General features: G+C 41.6%; 2 protein-coding genes across 3 annotated transcripts in view; one reads left to right on the top strand and one right to left on the bottom strand.

Annotated features, from left to right (window-relative positions):
* The first annotated feature begins 2,704 nt into the window (after nt 1–2,704).
* The window catches only part of LOC116094155 (late cornified envelope protein 3D-like), a 54,978-nt gene continuing 38,392 nt past the window's right edge, over nt 2,705–19,290 (top strand). The window contains exons 1-2 of one of the 2 annotated variants that reach the window (XM_031376092.1): nt 2,705–2,798; nt 12,760–12,814. The gene's annotated coding sequence lies outside the window, so the exon portion shown is untranslated. Of the gene's footprint in view, nt 2,837–12,759; nt 12,815–19,290 lie in introns of both variants that reach the window. The other variant, XM_031376093.1, reaches the window with a different exon arrangement.
* Nucleotides 12,153–12,449, bottom strand: LOC116094159 (late cornified envelope protein 3D-like). Its single transcript, XM_031376096.1, has one exon. The coding sequence runs from the start codon at nt 12,447–12,449 to the stop codon at nt 12,153–12,155; it is 297 nt and encodes a 98-aa protein (XP_031231956.1).

The following is a 19,290-nucleotide window of genomic DNA, read 5'->3' as shown; positions in this document are numbered from 1 at the left end:
GCTCTTAGAGTCAGGTCAGCTTCCTCTGGTATATAGTACTGCTCTTTCTTTTCTTAGTAATAACTGTAGACCAGTTGTCCCAATCAGCAATATAGATACAGTGCTTAACATTGTACACAGTTTATTTATTGAACTATTTTTTTTAGCAGATTGAACAACTCCAGAACAGTTAGATATACTGAGCTCCTAAAGAAATTCTAAGCACTAAAGGGTATGTAAAAAGAAAAAAAAGATATTAAAGCCTAAATATCTCCAAAGAATGTCTTTTATTGCCTCATATCTATGGTCATCAGAAGTAAGCGTTGTCATAATAGTAGCCAGAATACAGTCATTTTGCCTATGAGTTGCAACCATGGGTAATAGACATCAGAAGATGGGATAGATGAACAAGAACATATATCACACTTTGAGCAAATTTCAAAGGACCAAAATATACTTCCCAATGACCTTCAGTGCATAGCCCCACTTCTCTTTATGTAATGTAGGGTTGCCTGAAGGGCTTTCCTCTACTCCTCCTCTAGATTGCCTATCTGGAAGCTTCCTGAGACAGCAGAAGATGGAGACCATTAATATCACCTCTTGGTGAACTGTCCTGTTTCTTATTTCCTTTCTTCTTGAGATCATGTGCTCTACAGAGCATCCATCCTGTGATGACAGCTCATATCGCTGAGTGTCTGCTCCTTTCTCCCAGGAGTCTCATCCTGTGGAATCTTTGCTCTATATGGTTTCAACACATGGAGGAAATACAGAGACTGGTCTAGCTGGATGAATCTTGGCAGAACTGTATGCTTCAGTCATTCTAATTGGTACTACAGGAAGGAACAGTACAGGATCTCAGGGTCAGGACTTTGGAGTGTATTTTCAGTATTCTTCCCAGTATTCTAGAATGAGTCAACAACACAAAACAGTCTCCTCCTCCTTACAATTCAGTTCCTTAGCTCAGCCCCTCCCATCTTCACAACAGTTGCATCCTATAACAAGCAGCTGTGACATTCTGATGAAACAGAGGAAGGAGCAGCTGGAGAGCCACCTACTTTTTTATTTTCAGCTTAGGGTAATTTTAATTACCTACATTCTTGAAGAAGAAACTTGGAATTTTTGTCTTGGAAATGTTATAAAGATGAATAAAAACACAGGAATAAAAACATATAACAAAATGTATTCTGTCATTTACAATACAAACAAAGAATCTGCAATCTGTTTTTGTATATATGCTGACAAAAGGAATCTACACATTAATAATCTGTGGACAATGTCATTGCCAATATATACAGGACTCTAAAAAAGACTTGACAAGAAGGACCATACAAAGGAAAAGTTGGCCAGGCTTTATTAGAAAAAGCAGACAAACTATAGAGACTCTTGAGCCACCTATTTCTAATGTCAGCTTGCAAATATGTGCTGTAAGTTTCTTATATAGATTCTTATATTCCTCTGTGATGAACTTTGCTGTTTCAAAGTATTTGCATCTTCGTTGTCGTCTCTGAGAAAGTTCTAGATGGATGCGGCATGTAAGAAGAGAAGCTTAGACTAGACTTTTCTTCTGATATTGGTATTCTAGCTAAAGCTTCAAAGCTGAAAACAACAGATGACCTTTATCTATAGTATTCTGAGATACTGTGCTTCAGTCAACACAGTAAAGAGACAGAAACCGAGTAAAGCAAAAACACTCACTTTTTATTTCCCTGTACTGAACCAAGAGCATTTAAAAGGCTCTAAAAGAATCATCATATCAAGCGAGCATCTTGTAGCATCTCTGTTTTTTGCAGTGTCAGTTCAGAACGGTAAGTTCTATGATTCCAGGCCACAGAGGACATCCAGAAGTAGTTCATGAAAAGGGATTTCATAATGACCTCACGAAGGAGCTACAAAGTTACTTAAAAGTGGAAACTGGGATGTTACTCGGAGGGTTAAGGGAGCACATGATGAATTCTTGGAAGTCAGAGAAGAAATCTTCTAAGGATAGGAGCATCTTAGAAGTCTGAGAGGAGAGGAATTTAGGTGTGGAAGGATAAGAATGCCTGTGTGCTGCTCACCTGTAGTGCATGGGGAAGAAGAAAAAGGAAACCTCTGGGAACAGATGACCTCTCCAGTGTCCTCTGGCTTCAATACCTACTTCATTTTCCTTCAATTTCTCACTAAAATTATTTTATTTACATTGTTATCTTAAGACATTATTTTCCCTGAGTAAGTGCAGAACAGTTGACACACCAGAGGCATGGACCATCTGTTCAGATGCAAGGTAGGCATGACACTTAGTAATTCTCAGTGCTTAGGGGATACACTTTCTAGGAGGTCTCAACTTGACTCAGGCTCATTCATTTTGGGGTTGGCAACTGCAGAGTGGTTGGAAGAAAAAGAAAACATGACAACTGAAAAAAAAAAACGCAATGACATTTGATAGAGATAAGCGAGCAAATAGCACAAGAACAAGGTGCCTAGGAAAACAAGATCTTGTTGAGTAAGAGACTAATAAAAATGAGACCCAAGATAATGTTATGATCATCAGGCCATGGAGATGACTGGAAACCAGCCATTTACTGATCACAGAGTTTAACAACAATGTGTGGTACATGCCAAATACTTTAGGTTAAACCAAGGCTTTGGAAGACTCCCCCATGCCTACAATCATCACTATTGCCCTTTGTGACTTCTCAGCCCATAGAGATGATGGAATGAGGAAAGCATCATATGTTTGCTTTACTGGTCATCCAACCCTGCTTCTGTGGTACCCAGGATTTTTGAGGCATAAGCATTCTCCAGGGTTGAAGATGTGGCACACCTTCTACTCCCCAGAGGTAAAGTTCAGTAAAAAGAGACTGTAGATGTGAACCAGGTAGGATATTGGGGTGTGTACTTTGAGAGAAACTAGTGGTAGCTTTGATTTGTCCTGGATTTACTTCAGGACACCTTAGGTGAAGTTTAGATGCTGCATGAAGTAAAAATGAAAACCATGGCATGTGATGGCACCTGTTTAAAAACTGACTTTTTCCCCTGTTTCTGGGCCAAGGCTGTAAATCTACAAGTTAGGAATAGTTTCTGAAAATACAGGGCAGTCATGATATATATGTATGTATACATAAATATATTTCTCTCTTTTTTTTTACACTCCAGATTTTATTCCCTTCCGGTCCACCCCCCACTGTTCCACATACCATACCTCTTCCCTGCCCCCCTGTCCCTATGAGGATGTCCCTACCCCACCCCTACCCTATCAGACCTCTGAACTCTCTGGGGCCTCCAGTCTCTTGAGGGTTAGGTGCATCATCTCTGACTGAACCCAGACCCGGCAGTCCTCTACTGTATATGTATTTTGAACTTCATATTAGTTGGTGCATGCTGCCTGGTTGGTGATCCAGTGTCTGAGAGAGATCTACAGGGTCCAGGTTAATTGAGACTTTGGTTCTCCTACGGGGTCGCCCTCCTCCTCAGCTTCTTCCAGCTTTTCTGTAATTCAAGCACAGAGGTCAGCAGCTTCTGTCCATTGGTTGGGTACAAATATCTGTATTCGACTCTTTCAGCTGCTTGTTGAGTCTTTCAGAGGGCAGTCATGCTAGGTCTCTTTTGTGAGCGCTCCACAGGGAAAGGAAACAGGGGTTGGGGGGAGAGGGGAACATGATCTGGTATTGGGTCAGGGAAAGGAATTGAAGCCCTGAGGGCCAGAAGAAAGAATGGAAACAGGCAACCTTGCCACGGGCCGGCCAGTCTGGGCCTCCCTCAACCCGTGGGTCCTAGTCAGGTAGACAAGGTGTTGGCGAAGAAATGACAAACAGACACAACACAAGGGAGTATGGTATCTGAATGCAATTTGTACAGAGTAGAAATCAGGCTTATATAGTATACAGAAAACAGGGCAAATAACAGAAGTTACGTAGGCAGGTAGTGGTCACATCAAAGTCAGTAAGATCAAACAGCCAGGTGCAAGGTGGAGGAGCAGTGGTGTCATTCTTCTTGGGCTATTTTGCCAGCCCCAAGTAAAATTCTCAGGGTCTGTCTGAGGCAAGCCGCTGGAGGTCCTTGAGAATAACCTTGGCTATAACATAGATAATTAGTGACGGAAGCCCTATGACTTCTCTCTAGTTAGTAAAGCAATTCTGCCTTATGTGGGACTACTCTGATAATGAGTGCTTAACTGCTATCTCTAACTTTGGAGACACTCTGTCTGAAACAGCTTCTTTATAAAAATTCCAAGCTAACTACAGCTAGGAAATCAATTAGGATTATTGAAACACTGTGGAGGCCAGGAAATAATGTTCAATCTGTTTTAGCTATAGCTAAATATTTCTTATGGCACCTTTATGCCTGAATAAATGAAGCATGCAGATCTCTCCACAGATTATAGCAGAGATCAATCTGGAACACCTCTGAGTTAGGAGATGTCAGCGACTGGCTACCTCAGGAGACTGACTCCTTTTGAAGTGTACACCTCAAGTCCATTATTAGGTTTCTAGGCTTGTCTCAGACACAACTGAAATAGACTAGTTCTGTGTGACACGACCTCAGGAGGTAGGAGTTTGGGAGGGACCCTCCAGAATGCACTAGAGACCTGGGAGGTGAGAGACACTCAGAACTTAAAGGGAGTGACCCTAGATGAAGTGCCCTACAGTGGGGAGAAGGAACTTGTAGAGTCCACCTACAGCAGAAAGACAGGGCATCAAATGAGGGATGGGGTTGCTATCCTACTGTCAAAACTCTGATCCATAATTGTTCCTTTGTGAAAGAACTGCAGGGATGGAAATGGAGAAAGGACATCCTGAGGAAAAGAAGGTCCAGTGATAGGTCCAAAGTGGGGTCCAGCTCAAAGGGAAGTCACAAGGCCTGACACTATTACTGATCTCCTAGTCTTAGGTACATGAAGTTTTGATAATATAAGAAAGGAAACAAATTTGTAGGTTTTTTAATTTCCCAAGAGCTTTAGCAAACCATTAAAATTTTAATATATTTATGTATTAATAGGCACATGAATTTACTTGCTACATTTCCTCTACTCCAACCCCCATTAACTTCTTTTCCATAGCCAGACATAAGTGCTGCCAAGGGCTGACAAGGGCATGGATACTACTCATGGTGTACATCTAGGTAATACTTAATCCTACTAAGGGTGGGCATTGGTGTCAGACAGAGCATGAGTGAGAAGTTGTGGGACACACCCCAGATTGAGACCTATCCTTTGCACTTTGAGTTTCTTGTCCCTCGTAAACTTTTCCTCTTGGCTACACAGTCCAGATCAAAGGTAGCAGCTAAAAGCCCCAGTAGGTTCACAGCTGTTGGAGCTCTGGTGTGGTGTGAATGGAAGAGAAAACACCTGAGATGGCTCAGGCAGCAGCTGCAGTGCCAGGAGCTTCAGCAGCTCTGGGAGCTGGGTGCACAACTGGACACTGAACATCTACTTTAGGGATCAGTTCCACTGCTGGTTTTTGTTGGCGGAGTATCTGAGGGAGTTAATGACCCTAGAATCAAACAAGCTTGGATGCATAGGAGCCTTTGGTTGGAATCTCTTCTCTGATGGGTTTCATAGAGTAGATCTATTTTTGAACCAAGAAAATGTCAGAAGGAAATAAAATTGATCTCATCAGAGAAAGAACCCCTTTTCTTTGGTCTCCTGCTATAAAAGGCTACTTAGTCTTTTCTAGTTGGTTTACTAACATATCTATTTTTATATAATCTGAGATGAGATTAAACCTGTCAGGTGAAAGATTCCTGGAAGAGGTCTGGCAAGATGAGCAAATCTTTCAGAACACGAACATAAAGAGCACGGAGGTGACTGAGACCAGGACCTTTGTAGTGACAGAATCCCTGACACATCCAAGAAGGTGCTCATCACCCCATTGCCTTCCTGTTGCCTTCCCTCCACGCCCTCTACTTCTTTATCTCAGAGAGATGCTAGGCTGGTCTCCCCAGTACTTCCAATGCAAGAATAGTCTAGTCTCAAGCTTATCATTCATCAAACTTCATGGACATCAGAAGATCTTGTGGACAGAAGAGCAACTGTCTCTGGTGCACCAAGGAGTAGGAACCTGAGGATGGATTAATAGAATCAAGCATTCCAGCTCAGCACTAGACTAAATCATTGTGATAATAGGGCGAGGCATAGGCAACAGGTCAGGAAGCCCTGACATTTACCTATGTCCTCTACTTAGGAAATAGTATGTGACCAGTAAAGACAATGCCTGGTCCCTAACAGTAGAATTAAGAGTAGAATGTGACACACATTCTATTAGAGTGATTAACCTTAGAGTAATTAGCTGCAAGACTGGATAAATACTATAAGTAACTAACCATGACATCTGCAGTTCTTTGGTGAGTTTATGTAAACAGAATAATACATATTTTCACAATATGTCATTTTAATTTTGGAGACAATATCTACTATTAAAATAATTACATTTTATGGATGTCTTTGAAGATGAAGCACAGTTGGAACTACGGCTTTTTACAGTATTTAGGAAGCGAGAGCTAAACAATTATCAGGGAGAGATGTGTGTGTGTGTGTGTGAGAGAGAGGGGGGGTGGAGGGACAGAGGGGGGAGGGAGGGAGAGAGAGAGAGAGAGAGAGAGAGAGAGAGAGAGAGAGGCAGACAGGCAGGCAGACACAGAAAGAGCTCTGTAACAAGATGCTTCTACTATAATTTCTTAGACAATCCAGTTTCATGTGGTGGAGAGTCACTTATGGGGTGTGTGGAAGGTGTGCACATTTGTTCCTTGAGAAGGACACTGATATTGGGCCCTCCATTTGTTCCCACACTGTTGACAAAGATCCAGCACTACATGGAGTTGTCTAGTTGCCTGTAACTCACTGTCCATATCACAGAAGTTTGGAAGGGGAGTGGATGAGAGAGCAAAGTACTCTGGTGGACAGAATTCAAATAGCTTCCAAACTCTCCCTCTCTTGCTCCTTCCTCTTTCCCTCCATCCCCTCCTTTTCTTCCTTCTTTTCTTCCATTCTTCCTTCTCCAGAATGTGCTGAGCTAGACAGCTTTTTAAAAAATTGCTTATTTTATTTATTTACATTTCAAATGTTATCCCCTTTTCTGGTTTCCCCTCTGAAAACCACCTATCCCATCCCTCCCCCTGTTTCTATGAGGGTGCTACCTTCCCTGAGGTCCCACCTTTTGTAATCTTTATCCCAGGCCTTCCACATCATCCTGGGAAGATGAGAAGAAGAGATATTCTCAGAGGAGTCACATGACTGCCCAAATGAGTGCCCAGTGACTCAGACTTTCTGTCCTCCCTCCATATTAACTTTTCCATTCTGTCACTCACCTTCTCTTTACTCATTATCCTGGTGCATCACTAGGATGTAACACCATACATTCTGGACAGGAGAGATGTCCTGAAGTAGCACACGTGCAGCAGAGCAGAGAGGCACAATGAAATAAGCATGAGCCATAGAAGCAAGTGCTTCACTATTGGTGTATGGAAATGAGAGTGAGGGTCTCTGGCCTATGCTCTGCAACCATATGATCAGACGGCAGGCTTTGATCAGAACTGTAAGAACAACATTTGAAGAAGAAGCAGTCCCAGGACTGTAGGTGTTTGATCTGTCCATGAGAAGTCAGTCTGATGGCAGTATAAGGGCTCAAGGAGAGGGGCTCCTTGAACCGAGCCTATCCACACTAGCAGAGAGATGGAGCTAGTGAGAAAGGAAGGTGGCAAATAGGGTGCTGGGAAGTTCTAATGAAGATAAGCTTGTTCAAATTCACACTGGAATTGGATGTTTCTGTATTCGAATCCTGTTGTCTTTAGTTAACACCTGGTCTCTCTAAAGTGAGAGGAGAAGAGACAAGAAATTCAACATATATGAGGGGACATGACCAAATATATTGTGCAGGTAGCTTGATGATTTCAGTGATATCCTTCACAGAGTTGTAGGAATGGTTCCGGGAAGGAATGATTCAGCGAGGCTGGGGTGCTGGGGAGATTACCTGAGTTGTGAGTAATCGTTTTAGGGTGTGGTTTTATTGAAGCCTGTAGTGACAAAGTTCAGCAGTAGTTCACCAAGGGTTTGGAAATTGCAATTTGGTAAGGAGTACAGTGTTTCTCACTGCATTTTATTATACCAATGGAGAAACATTGCTTTTTATTTATTTATTATTATTATTATTATTATTATTATTATTATTATTATTATTTTATTGGATATTTTCTTTCTTTATATTTCAAATGTTATCCCCTTTCCTGGTTTCCCTCCCTCCTGGAAACTCCCTATCATACCTTCCTTCCCCCTGCTTCTATGAGGGAGTTTCTCTACCCATCCACTCCACCTCCCTGCTCTCAATTCCTCTACACTGGGGCATCTATTGAGCCTTCATAGGACCAAAAACCTCTTCTCCCATTGATGCATGACAAGGCCATCCTCTGCTATATATACAGTTGGAGCCATGTGTACTTCTTTGTTGATGGCTTAGTCCCTGGGAGTTCTGGGGGGGTCTGGTTGGTTGATATTGTTGTTCTTCCTGTGGGGTTGCAAACCTTCAACTCCTTCAGTCCTTTCTTTAACTCCTCTATTGTAGACTCTGCTCTCAGTCCAATGGTTGGATTTGAACATCCGTCTCTGTATTTGTAAGGCTGTGGCAGGGCCTCTCAGGAAAGCCATATCAGGTTCCTTTCAGTATGCACTTCTTGGCATCCACAATAGTGTCTGGGTTTGACACTATTCAATCCCCAGGTGGGACAGTCTCTTGGTGGCCTTTCCTTCAGTCTTTGATTAACACTTTATTTCAAAACAACCCTGAGATTCCACCTCACACCAGTCAGAATGGATAAAATAAAAAACTCAGGTGACAGCAGATGCTGGTAAGGATGTAGAGAAAGAGGAACACTCTTCCATTGCTAGTGGGATTGCAAGCTGGAAAAACCACTCTGGAAATAAGTTTGGTGGTTCCTCAGAAAATTGAACATAATACTACCTGAGGACCCAGCTATACCACTTCTGGGCATATACCTAGAAGATGACCCAACATGTAATAAGGACACATGCTCCACTATGTTCATAGCAGCCTTATTTATAATAGCCAGAAGCTGGAAAGAACCCAGATGTCCCTTAACAGAGGAATGGATACAGAAAATGTGGTACATTTACACAATGGAGTACTATGCACCTATTAGATATGATGAATTCATGAAATTCTTAGGCAAATGGATAGAACTAGAAAATATCATCCTGAGTGAGGTAACCCAATTGCAAAAGAACACACATGGTATGTACTCACTGATAAGTGGATATTAGCCCAAAAGCTTCAAATAACCAGGATACAATTCATAGACCACATGAAGCTCAATAAGAAGACCAAAGTGCTTTGGTCCTTCTTAGAAGGAAAACAAAATACTCACAAGAGCAAATATGGAGATAAAGTATTGAGCAGAGTCTGAAAGAAAAGCCACATTGCTCTTTTAAAATCACATTCAAGAATGGATTTAATCTTTTTAGTCACAAACATCACCTATAAGGATGATGAGGCATAATCATTTTTTAAATAAATATTGAAGAAACTCATGTGTCTAATTGTCCTGTTAAAGGAAGAATTAAAGGCATCAGCCTTCACCTTAGGCAATGAATAGGAGATAGTCATGGGAAGGATGGGACACAGGCACCTTTGGTATTGCAGAGAGAGAAAAAAGAGCGGTGGGGAAGGGCTTGAGGCTAGAGGCATGCTCGTGCGCTGACTTTATCTCATTGGTGATAATATATGACTTGTGTCCAAGCTGGGAAATGCTTGTCTTTTACTGACACCTCTAAAACCACTGTCTACATACCTCAATACTTTGTCCAAGCTGGGTCTTCTCTGGACTTATTAAGTAAATGCCAGTATTCAGTGAATGAGTGGCTGCTCCCTGAAGTGTGGGCCATGGTGTTTCACTATTTGTGAAATCAGGAACCATCATTCATGAACACAAATTCTGCATCCCTGACTCCCTGCTTAATCTTTAAGGCCCAGAGTAGAGAGTACACAAAAGACAACAAAAGTGTGTGAAATAAACAAATTGGTCCAGAAGTTAGGACTCTACTGTAGTCACCCTTATGAGGTCTGTGGATGTGTTCCTCACTAGTTCCTTTTGTTACTCTCAGCTTCCCAGGTACTATTGATAACCCTTCTGTCTTTTCTCTTCAGTTGGGTAAGAGTTAATCCAGAGTAGGGAGTTCTGTTGTGCTTTTGAAGTGGCAACCTCTGATCCTCTAGTTCTGTCCATCCTGTGTCACACTGTGGAGAGGCTGCACAGAGCTGTGGGACCTTGGCATTTTGTCACTCATACTTATTGTGTGACACGTCTCAGGCCGGCACAGGTGTGCAGAGTTCTTCCTCATCCTGGATTGCCCTTCCTGTCCACAACCTGCCAAGTGTCCCACCCTTAGTGATGTCATTACAAACTCTAAGGCTAGAGCTGTGGCTTCTACTTCAATGGATATCTTGCTTTTTAGATTTGGTCAGTAGATGTCTAATATTAAACCTCTTTCAGTATTTTTTTTTATCAACGCTTGATAAAACCATTTCAAACCCAGAAGCACTTAAATTTCACAATTTAGATGACGCAAATCTGTTTATGTTGTAGCTCCCATGTATTGGAGTTGGGATAGTGTAGAGGTCCAACATCATAAAAATTTCTTTTTTAAATGGTCTGTATACTAAAGCTAATGTTTTCCTCTCATCTTTTCCCTAAAGATCTCCTTCTGCACACTCCAGTCACCTCATAGACTAAACTCCAAACCTCTGGCTACATCACCTTCCCTTGACCTTATTAAACAATTATCTTAAATTTGTTTCTTTCCCCTTGATCTTCATACAACAATTGTGTTAGCCTACCCACTCCATCCTTTAACTTCCTCCACCTTGCTTGTTTGCTATTAATTGGTTGATTGATTGATTGATTGATTGATACTCTTCTGCTGGGACCAGAACACGGGCCTCACACATGCAAACTTTCCAGGGAAAAACTCTCAATGACCTTCATCACCAACCCTTGAAGCTTTGTATTTGTTTTATCCACTGCCTAATAGTTATGCCTTTGCCTCAAGCTTTTGACGCCTTCTTTGTAATGAGGACCTCAAGAACAGTTCATAAAAATAAGTATCATATTATAGATTACACATTTCCAAGATAAATCAAGGTCCTGTCATGTTTCAGAGGAAAAAACAGTTCTTCAGAGATTTCAGGGCACCAGCCAACAACCCACAACCTTTTCTCCTCTTATCTTGTAGTAAGGCTCTCTGAAGCCCTTCCATAAGCAGGACGGAGTGGTAGCACATATTTCTTCATTGTATATCTAACTAGGGATTTGTCTAAGAGATGGTTGTAAAGGGCAAGGAGCTAAGGATTCTGGGGCTTCAAGAATGGCCCAGAATGAAATGACTCATGAGATTCCAGCAGTTATAGTTCAAGCAGCTTTATTTTTGAAATGGATTTGTATAGGACATATGCAGTCCTAAGCTAGCTCAGGAATGAAGACTGTGGGTCCCAGACAACAGACAAGAAGAGAAAAACAGGCTGAATTTTCCTGAGATTCTTGTTCCCTCTGAAATACCTTGTCTATGGGTATTTCTAGACTCCCCTCAGAAAGCTGTGACATCACTACTGAAAAGAACGGGCTACTCTATTTGAATGCGTAACTAACTGCAAAGTCAGTGTTTTCTAATTAGATGCTAGAAATCACTCATCAGAGCAGACAATAGCTCCTCACAGTAGGCTTAGGTTTGCACTGTGAGACGAATATACTCTCCACATGCCAAAGGACATACCATTCCTTGTTTTAGACCCCAGTCATTTCACCCCCCTGCTGCTTCAACCTAAGTGAACATTCACATTTCTGATAGACCTCTAAACTTTTCCTGGTGTACAGCTATGATTTTTTTCTTTAATGCTCTGATTTATATAGTGCTGGTATTGAGAGATAGAGGGAAGGGGCACACACGTGCCACCTGTGGAGGAACAGGGAAAAATGACAGTGACGCACTAGTGTGGTGAGGATAGAAGCTTTATTCTTGGTCAGAACCAGGGGTGGGCACAGGGACTCCATAAGAAGGGTGGGAACAAGGGCTCTGGGCATCAGACATGCAGAGAAGGGTGTCCAGGGTCAGACATGACAAGACAGGCAATCCTTCGCTCCTGGGATGCTTGTTTCCTCCAGAGTCTCTTGTCTCAGCATCATGCTCCAGGTCAGCAGCAGCCCCCAGAGCTGTGGCCACAGCCTGAGCCCCCAGACTGCTGACCACTGCCACGGTCACAGGAACTGGAGCTCCTGCGCCTGCATCTGTGGGACCTGCGCCTGTGGTGGCTCAGGCAGCAGCCTCCCTCAGAGCTGGGGACACTGCAGCCCCCAGAGCTTGTAGCACAGCAGGAGGAGGCTGCAGGCAGACACTGTGCTGTGCTCTTTGGGGGGCACTTTGGGGAGCACTTTGGGGAGGGGCACTTGGGAGGAGGCTGGCACTGCTTCTGGCTCTGCTGGCAGGACATCTTGGGAGGAATTTGACCTAGAAAATACAATAGAGACGTTATAGAGAGAGGCTTCTGGTGAATATGTGCTGACTTAAGTCTATCAAACACATGCCTTCCATGTCCTATCTGCTTCCTAAGAGAAGATATCTATGAAATAAATAGGAACATGGAGACACAGATCCATTTGAATAAAGCATTCTCAAGACTATCATATAGACCAGCATGCATCCCTAGTAAATACAGTCAGACCAAGTAGCTTAACAAAAGCAAAGGATAACTGATCTCCATGACCTTCAACATTGTCTTCCATTTTGCCCTGTTTTTGCAGGAGAGGATGTGGATACTTCTCTAAGTAGCTCTCTGCTGAACTGTAGCAAATACAGGTAATGGGAAAATGACCCTTGGAAAATACTCTGTGGTGATGCAAACCTCTCAACAGAGTGGAGGCAGTGATGAGAGCCAGGACTCTGGTGTGTCAGAGGCTCCTTTCTGTGTTCTCCCTTTGGTTTTGACCTCTGGCAGGTACTCTTCCTATTGTCTCCCCACTAGACACCTCTGCTTCTTTCATCCCAGTCAAATCCAGCTTGTCATCTCTACACACAGTCTTAGCTGAGGTCCTGTGCCTAGTTAGGTACTCACCAGATACAGCAGAGGCAGGAGAAGAAGGCTGTGCTGAAGAGGCTGTGGCTGAATGGTCCAGGGTAGCAGCCCTTTTTATCCTTGACAGGTGTGTGATGCACAGACCAAGCATGCTGCTGCTTTCACAACAGGGAGTTGACAGAGCCAGTACCATCCATTCATCATCTTCCTGTGTTCCTACTATAATTACCATCAATAGGGTACCCGGAAAATGTGATGTCTTTCTTTTTGACTTCTCACTCAGGTCTGCCTAGTAAGGGGAGGTGGTGAGGCTGTTCTTCTGCTACCTTTACCATATAAACACAAGCTCTGTGCCTGTGTCTTCTCTGGGAAGCCATAACATGGGTTATTATGGTGTTTTCTATTCTGGGGTAGATTATGATCTATTAGGAAAGAGGTGAAAATATTAATACACACTGTAGTAAATACACATTCATATGTCACATGCTGTAATCTACCTATATGCTATGTCATCAAGCTTTAGTGCATGTTATTTGGTGTGAATCTTGATTCACCTTATATGTAATCCAGAATATCCTGGCATATTTGGTTGTAGCCAGTGACTATATTCTTGATATAGAGTAGGTAAAAAAACAGGTCAAAGTAGATCCAAGTCCTTGCCTAGATGATAGAAATTCCTTAGAAGATCTCATGGAACTCATAAATTTCACCATAGGGTTTCTGGCAAAGAGGGAGGTTGAGCTGAGTTGATGGTTGTTGGATGAGAACAACTCAATAGAATTTATAATATAGGAGACTGATTTACGTATAGCCTGCAACCTTTCCTTAAGTTTACCATTTGTTACCTACAGTTTCGATGAAAAAAAAAAAGAGCAACCAAAACCCATAACCAATAGTTCTGGAGAGTTGGGTCATCATTCAAGAGCACTTGTATCTCTTGCTGAGGACCTAGGTTTAGTTCCCAACACCCATATTGATATTTACAACTGTTTGCAACTCCAGCTCCAGGAGATTCAATGCTTTCTCTCACCTCAATGTGCACAAAACACATATGTGGCACATAGGCATACATGCAGACATCCACACACAAACAATTTTTTTAAAATAGAAAAGCTCCAAAAAAGAACAAGATCAAAAGGTAATAATTTGTTTAAGTTATATTTTAATTTATGTAACATGTTCATATTTTAAGACAGAGAAAAGTGTTCCTGGATTGTTTATGTCTGGTTGTAACCCTTTATAAAATGTAGAGGGTTATATATGGATGCCATAGATGTAATATTTTCCCATTATCTTATTTTCCTGTGACAGAGACTAAGTGACTGCTTGCTGTTAGAGAAAAAATTATTACTTAATAGGATTTCTCTCTGTCTGTCTGTCTGTTTCTCTCTCTCTCTCTCTGTCTCTCTCTGTCTCTCTCTGTCTGTCTCTCTGTCTCTCTGTCTCTCTGTCTCTCTGTCTCTCTGTCTCTCTCTCTCTCTCTCTCTCTGTGTGTGTGTGTGTGTGTGTGTGTCTCCCATTTGAAATTCTCTACTTTGGCACCGAGTTCATTAGAGACATATGCAGTAATATATATCCTTATTAAAGGAATGAGAAGCTCAGTATGCTAACCAGAGAGTAAGGGACCCGCACCCACCATTTCTCTCTCAATGGCCATTTCACTACAAGAAGGGTAATAGGTATCTACCTGGCCTAATACACGACAATGTTGTGGATGGATGTGGAATGGGCAATACATGGCTTCTCATTCCCTTGATTTGCTGATGGTTCCAGGCCTTGGGAAATGAATCATTAGAAGAAGAGCATATTCTAATTAGCAGCTGCTTTCAGGGGATTCTGGGCTGCATACCAGGCCCATCTGCTTTCTAGTCGAAGATCCTGGTGTAAGCGAACCTTCCATTGTCTTCCACTGGTTTAGTGTTTAGCCTGAGTTCCTGTAGTAGAATGAATACTTGGTATCCCTCAAACTTGTATGGAAATCCTAGCCCCCAGTTTATGGTATTAGAAGAGTAAACCCTAGGAGAACATTCGAATTATAAGGCTGTTGTGAGAAATACGTCTTAGCTGTTTTTATACCATCTGTTACAGCAACCTGAAGGAGCTAAGAAAGCCCTCAGTTTTCCGCAGGTGACTGTCTTGAAGAACCCCCTTTTTATTGAAGGATTTCAAGATGGGATTTCCTCTCATGGAAGCCATTCATTACTCTGTATTTTAAGTCAAACACATATGAAGGAGCATGCCTCACGAGCCAGACAGCATGGATGGCACTGTGAGTGCATCTGGGAACCAAGGGGAGCTTATATAGGACAAACAGAAGGATTTTGTTGTCTAGAGGTGGGACTCAAAATTCTCTCAGTTGTGCTGTAAAAATCCTGGAGCCTTAGATTCTTGGCAGAACTCAAACACTGATTTCACATACCTTGTAATCCTTTAGAAGCAAGGACAGGCACCATTTTTGACCAGCTGGATAGAATCTTAAGTTATTGAGAACCATAGTTGAAAAGTAACCCCTGTCATTTTTTGGCAAGCTTCATATCAAAATATTCAGAAACCATCAGCAAAGAATCTGTACATGAAATGCAAGCCATCTTCTGTTGTACTTTCAGATGCTCCATCCCTACCTGCCTATGGAGTCTTTTGTTCTATCCTGGAAAAGCAAAGGATATGAGGACTGCATTTTAGGGTTCCAGACTGGACAAATGCTATCTCAGGGAGAATGGGCACCCTGTTATCTACAGAAGGCAGCAGCGGATCCAGAAGGATGGATTAGAAGTTGTTCTGAACTTACTAATGCCCACATGAGCTATGATACTGGCCTGTAGCTTTTCAGGCTTGCCTCCTTGTAGGATTCTGTTCAGATTACCTTACTTCTAAGTCAGAGGTGACTCCTTCATCCCAACTGAGCAGAACTAATTGCCAATTCAATGTTGTCTTGATACCATGATGACACTGATATGAGTCACACTTATGCAAACCTGGAGGAGAGATGGACAATACAAACCATAATTCTCATTATTTGTCAGAAAGTCTGCCTTTGGAAGGTGTACAGTTTGGTAGATTTAGGATATCCCAATGGTAACATTTTTGTCACTAATTTTGTAACCCCTTTACTATCAGAAGAAAATCCATACCCACTATCACCTGCATTCCCAATTCCCTATTGCTTCTCAAGATACTATGTAATTGAAGTGATTTAAGAACAAGAGCCTCTTGTTCTGGTATTTTTCACTTAGCTTGATGGTTCAGTGGTTAAGAGGGCTGGCTACTCTTTCAGAAGACCTGAGTTTTTATTCCCAGCATCCACATGGTTGCTCTCAACAGCCTGTAAATATTGTTTCATGGTATATTCCATCCTCTTTTGGCCTCTGTGTATACCAAGCATGTAAGTGGTGAATTGACATACATGCAGGCCAAACACCTAAGAACATAAAATAAAAATTCAAAAAGTTTTAAAAAGCTGTTCCTAAGAAGCTGATCAATGTGGAGATGAAGTTACCTGGATCATACTTTCAACATCTTGCTTTGTAGCGTTATTCCTGTTGTTTTAATATTTTTTCTAAGTCCCAGTAGTTGACATTTAGGATATGCATTATGTTTCCTTTTTCTAGGTGGTGTAGAATACCACCTTTCTTTCTTTCTTTTCTTTTTTTTTAAATTCTTGATCTTTGTTTACTTTTCGTTCTTCAGTGTCTTAATGATGGAGGTTAGGTTGCTTGTCTGACAGTTTCCTCCTTTTCAATATAGTAGTTGTAGGGATTGGTATTGTTCAAGACAACACAAAACAAAGTTCTCAGGACAAAGTGTATTTATTTGTCCCAGAAGGACAAAGGTCAGGGAATAAGAAACAAAGATAGGAGATAGAGGATAAAAGGAAAAGGGACAAGAGAAAGGGGGAAAGGGATATTTTTCTTGGGCAGAGTCTGGGGGTTGTGACAAAGAACTACCTCTGGGTAAAAAGGAGACAGATGTGGTTCATAGGCAAATAAAAGTTTATAAAGGTAAAATGAAAAGCCCAGCGTTAAGATGAGGTATTTAATTTTGATTGAACAGCTTAATTAGAGCAGCCAAAAGGGGGTTATGATTGTTGATCTTCAAAGTTTGATAGCTAGACCAGGGGAGTCAGTCTTAGGAGGAGGAAGTGGCCAAATAAGTGAATGGTGGGTAGTTTTAAAAATGTAATATAATGGGTTTTAGCAAGACGTAAGGACTGGGTGAGAACAACAGGCCTGCCTTTTATGTTTGTTATTCTTGGGATGGCTATAATCCCTTTGAAATATATAATATTTTCCAGATTTCTTTAGGGAAACACTCTTTGTTGGTATTTTTCATCAGATTTGTGCTAAAAAAAGATGTGTATATGTTGAGAAATTAATACTGGAAAGAACTGTGTCTCTAAACTTTCTATTACTCTTCACACAACCTAAAATCTAATCACTTTTCTATGACTACCCTCCTTGAGCTGATCCCCTGTTATTTGTGCCTGTTGTTGGTGTGCAATGATACTGAGAAATAAATTAAATCATTATGCAGCTAAGGTGTGGGATGGGGTTATATGGAAACGAATGAATGAGCAAACAAATAAAGTAAAGCCAAACAACAAAACTGGGTACCTCTCAATATCATGTACACTTCCTATTTTATAGCTCTTTCTGGGGCTCAAAACTCAGGAAATAAACAACTCACAAGGGTCCAAGGTACTCTTGGAACCTAAGGATTCACAAAACCCCTCTCCGAGATTTACATATGTAGCAATGATTGATGGGAATGAGAGTTTACAGCCATTGGAGCTGCCTGCAAGTCACACAAGGAACTTCAAATATTCACCTGTTATGAGTCATCACCTATGTTGGGTGGGCATTGTGATGATCCATCTGCCCTTTAAGCCCAATAAATATTAGTTTGCAAAGCTGAACTTTGGGAGAATCATGGGTTTGATCTGATATTGGTGTCCATATCTGAAGTAAGGAACCTTTTTCATTTTCTTTTTTTTCCCTACTGAATCACATGAAAGGAAGAGAAAGAACCAGAGTTGTAGAATGGGATTTCCTGTGTGTACTGTCTTCTAGTTCACAGACAAAATCTCCCTTGGTACTAGTCTCCAGCCAGCCAGGAGATAGATGCTTTCTCTCATCACTAATCCTGCCTTCCTCCCCTAAAACTCTTACTCCAACTCCTCACATGTTTGCAATACACAGAGACCCAAGAACATTTGCCTGGAGCTGGCACTAGGACACCTTAGTGACTGATGCTTAGTACTCAGAATATCTACATGAATATCTTGGGGAAAGATTCAGGAGTTAGTGTCCAGGACCACAGATCTTACCACCAGATCCCATGTTTCTTGTTCATAGGCTCAAGGTCTATTGGAAGAAGGAAAGGAGAAAGAAGCACAAAAGCTCCCTGAGAAGTTTAAATCTTCCAAGTTCTTGCTTTTCCTCACTGAGTTTTTGCTTCCTGTTCTCTTTCCCTTTTTTTTTAAACTGTTTTTTCTCACCTTTTATCTTTTGTCTTTTAATGTGCATTGGTGTTTCACTTTTACGCATGTGTGCAGTGTACATGGAGGCAAAAAGGGGATGTCAAATTCCCTGGAACTGTATCTACAGATAATTGTGATGCACCACATGGATGCTGGAAACCAAGCTTGGATTATCTGGAATCGCATCTGGTGCTCTGAAACTGTTTTGCCATCTTTCTGGTTCTGATTTTCTTTAGGTATTTAATAATAATGATTTCTTTTGGCAGCACATACGCTAAAATTGGAATGATATAGCGAAGATTACCATAGACCCCACAGTAGAGCATGCAATTTTTGTAGTGTTCCATATTTGAACACAAATCAAATTGATATTACATAACAAATAACTGTCATAGACATTTAACCCATGATGTGGTAAATACATTTAACTACAAATGCATGTGGCACAGTTCTGGGTGGATAACTTTTTGTATAACGGGCAGTCAGGTAGTCAAGTTAGTGCATCGAGTGACAAGCTCACAGATGAACACCTAAAGAGTAATCAGGTTTAGGCAAGAGTTCACAGGTATATGCGTTTTGTTGCCTCATGTGTTGAGATGCTGTCATTTAATGTCACTTGGGAGTTCCTGAGATGAGGTCATCAGATGACAGTGTTGGGTATGCAGAAGGAAGAGTGGGATGAGAATCTCCACCCTACCAAAGAGGGGGAGGATAGTGTGTTCTGAGGCACTGAGAGTAATGCATGAAACCCAGAGGAGAGATGTCTTTAGAGAGCAAACAGTG

This window comes from Mastomys coucha, unplaced genomic scaffold, assembly GCF_008632895.1.
Source record: "Mastomys coucha isolate ucsf_1 unplaced genomic scaffold, UCSF_Mcou_1 pScaffold16, whole genome shotgun sequence".
Lineage (NCBI taxonomy): Eukaryota > Metazoa > Chordata > Mammalia > Rodentia > Muridae > Mastomys > Mastomys coucha.
The sequence above is the reverse complement of the archived record's forward strand: the minus strand, read 5'-3'. Positions and strand labels throughout refer to the sequence as shown.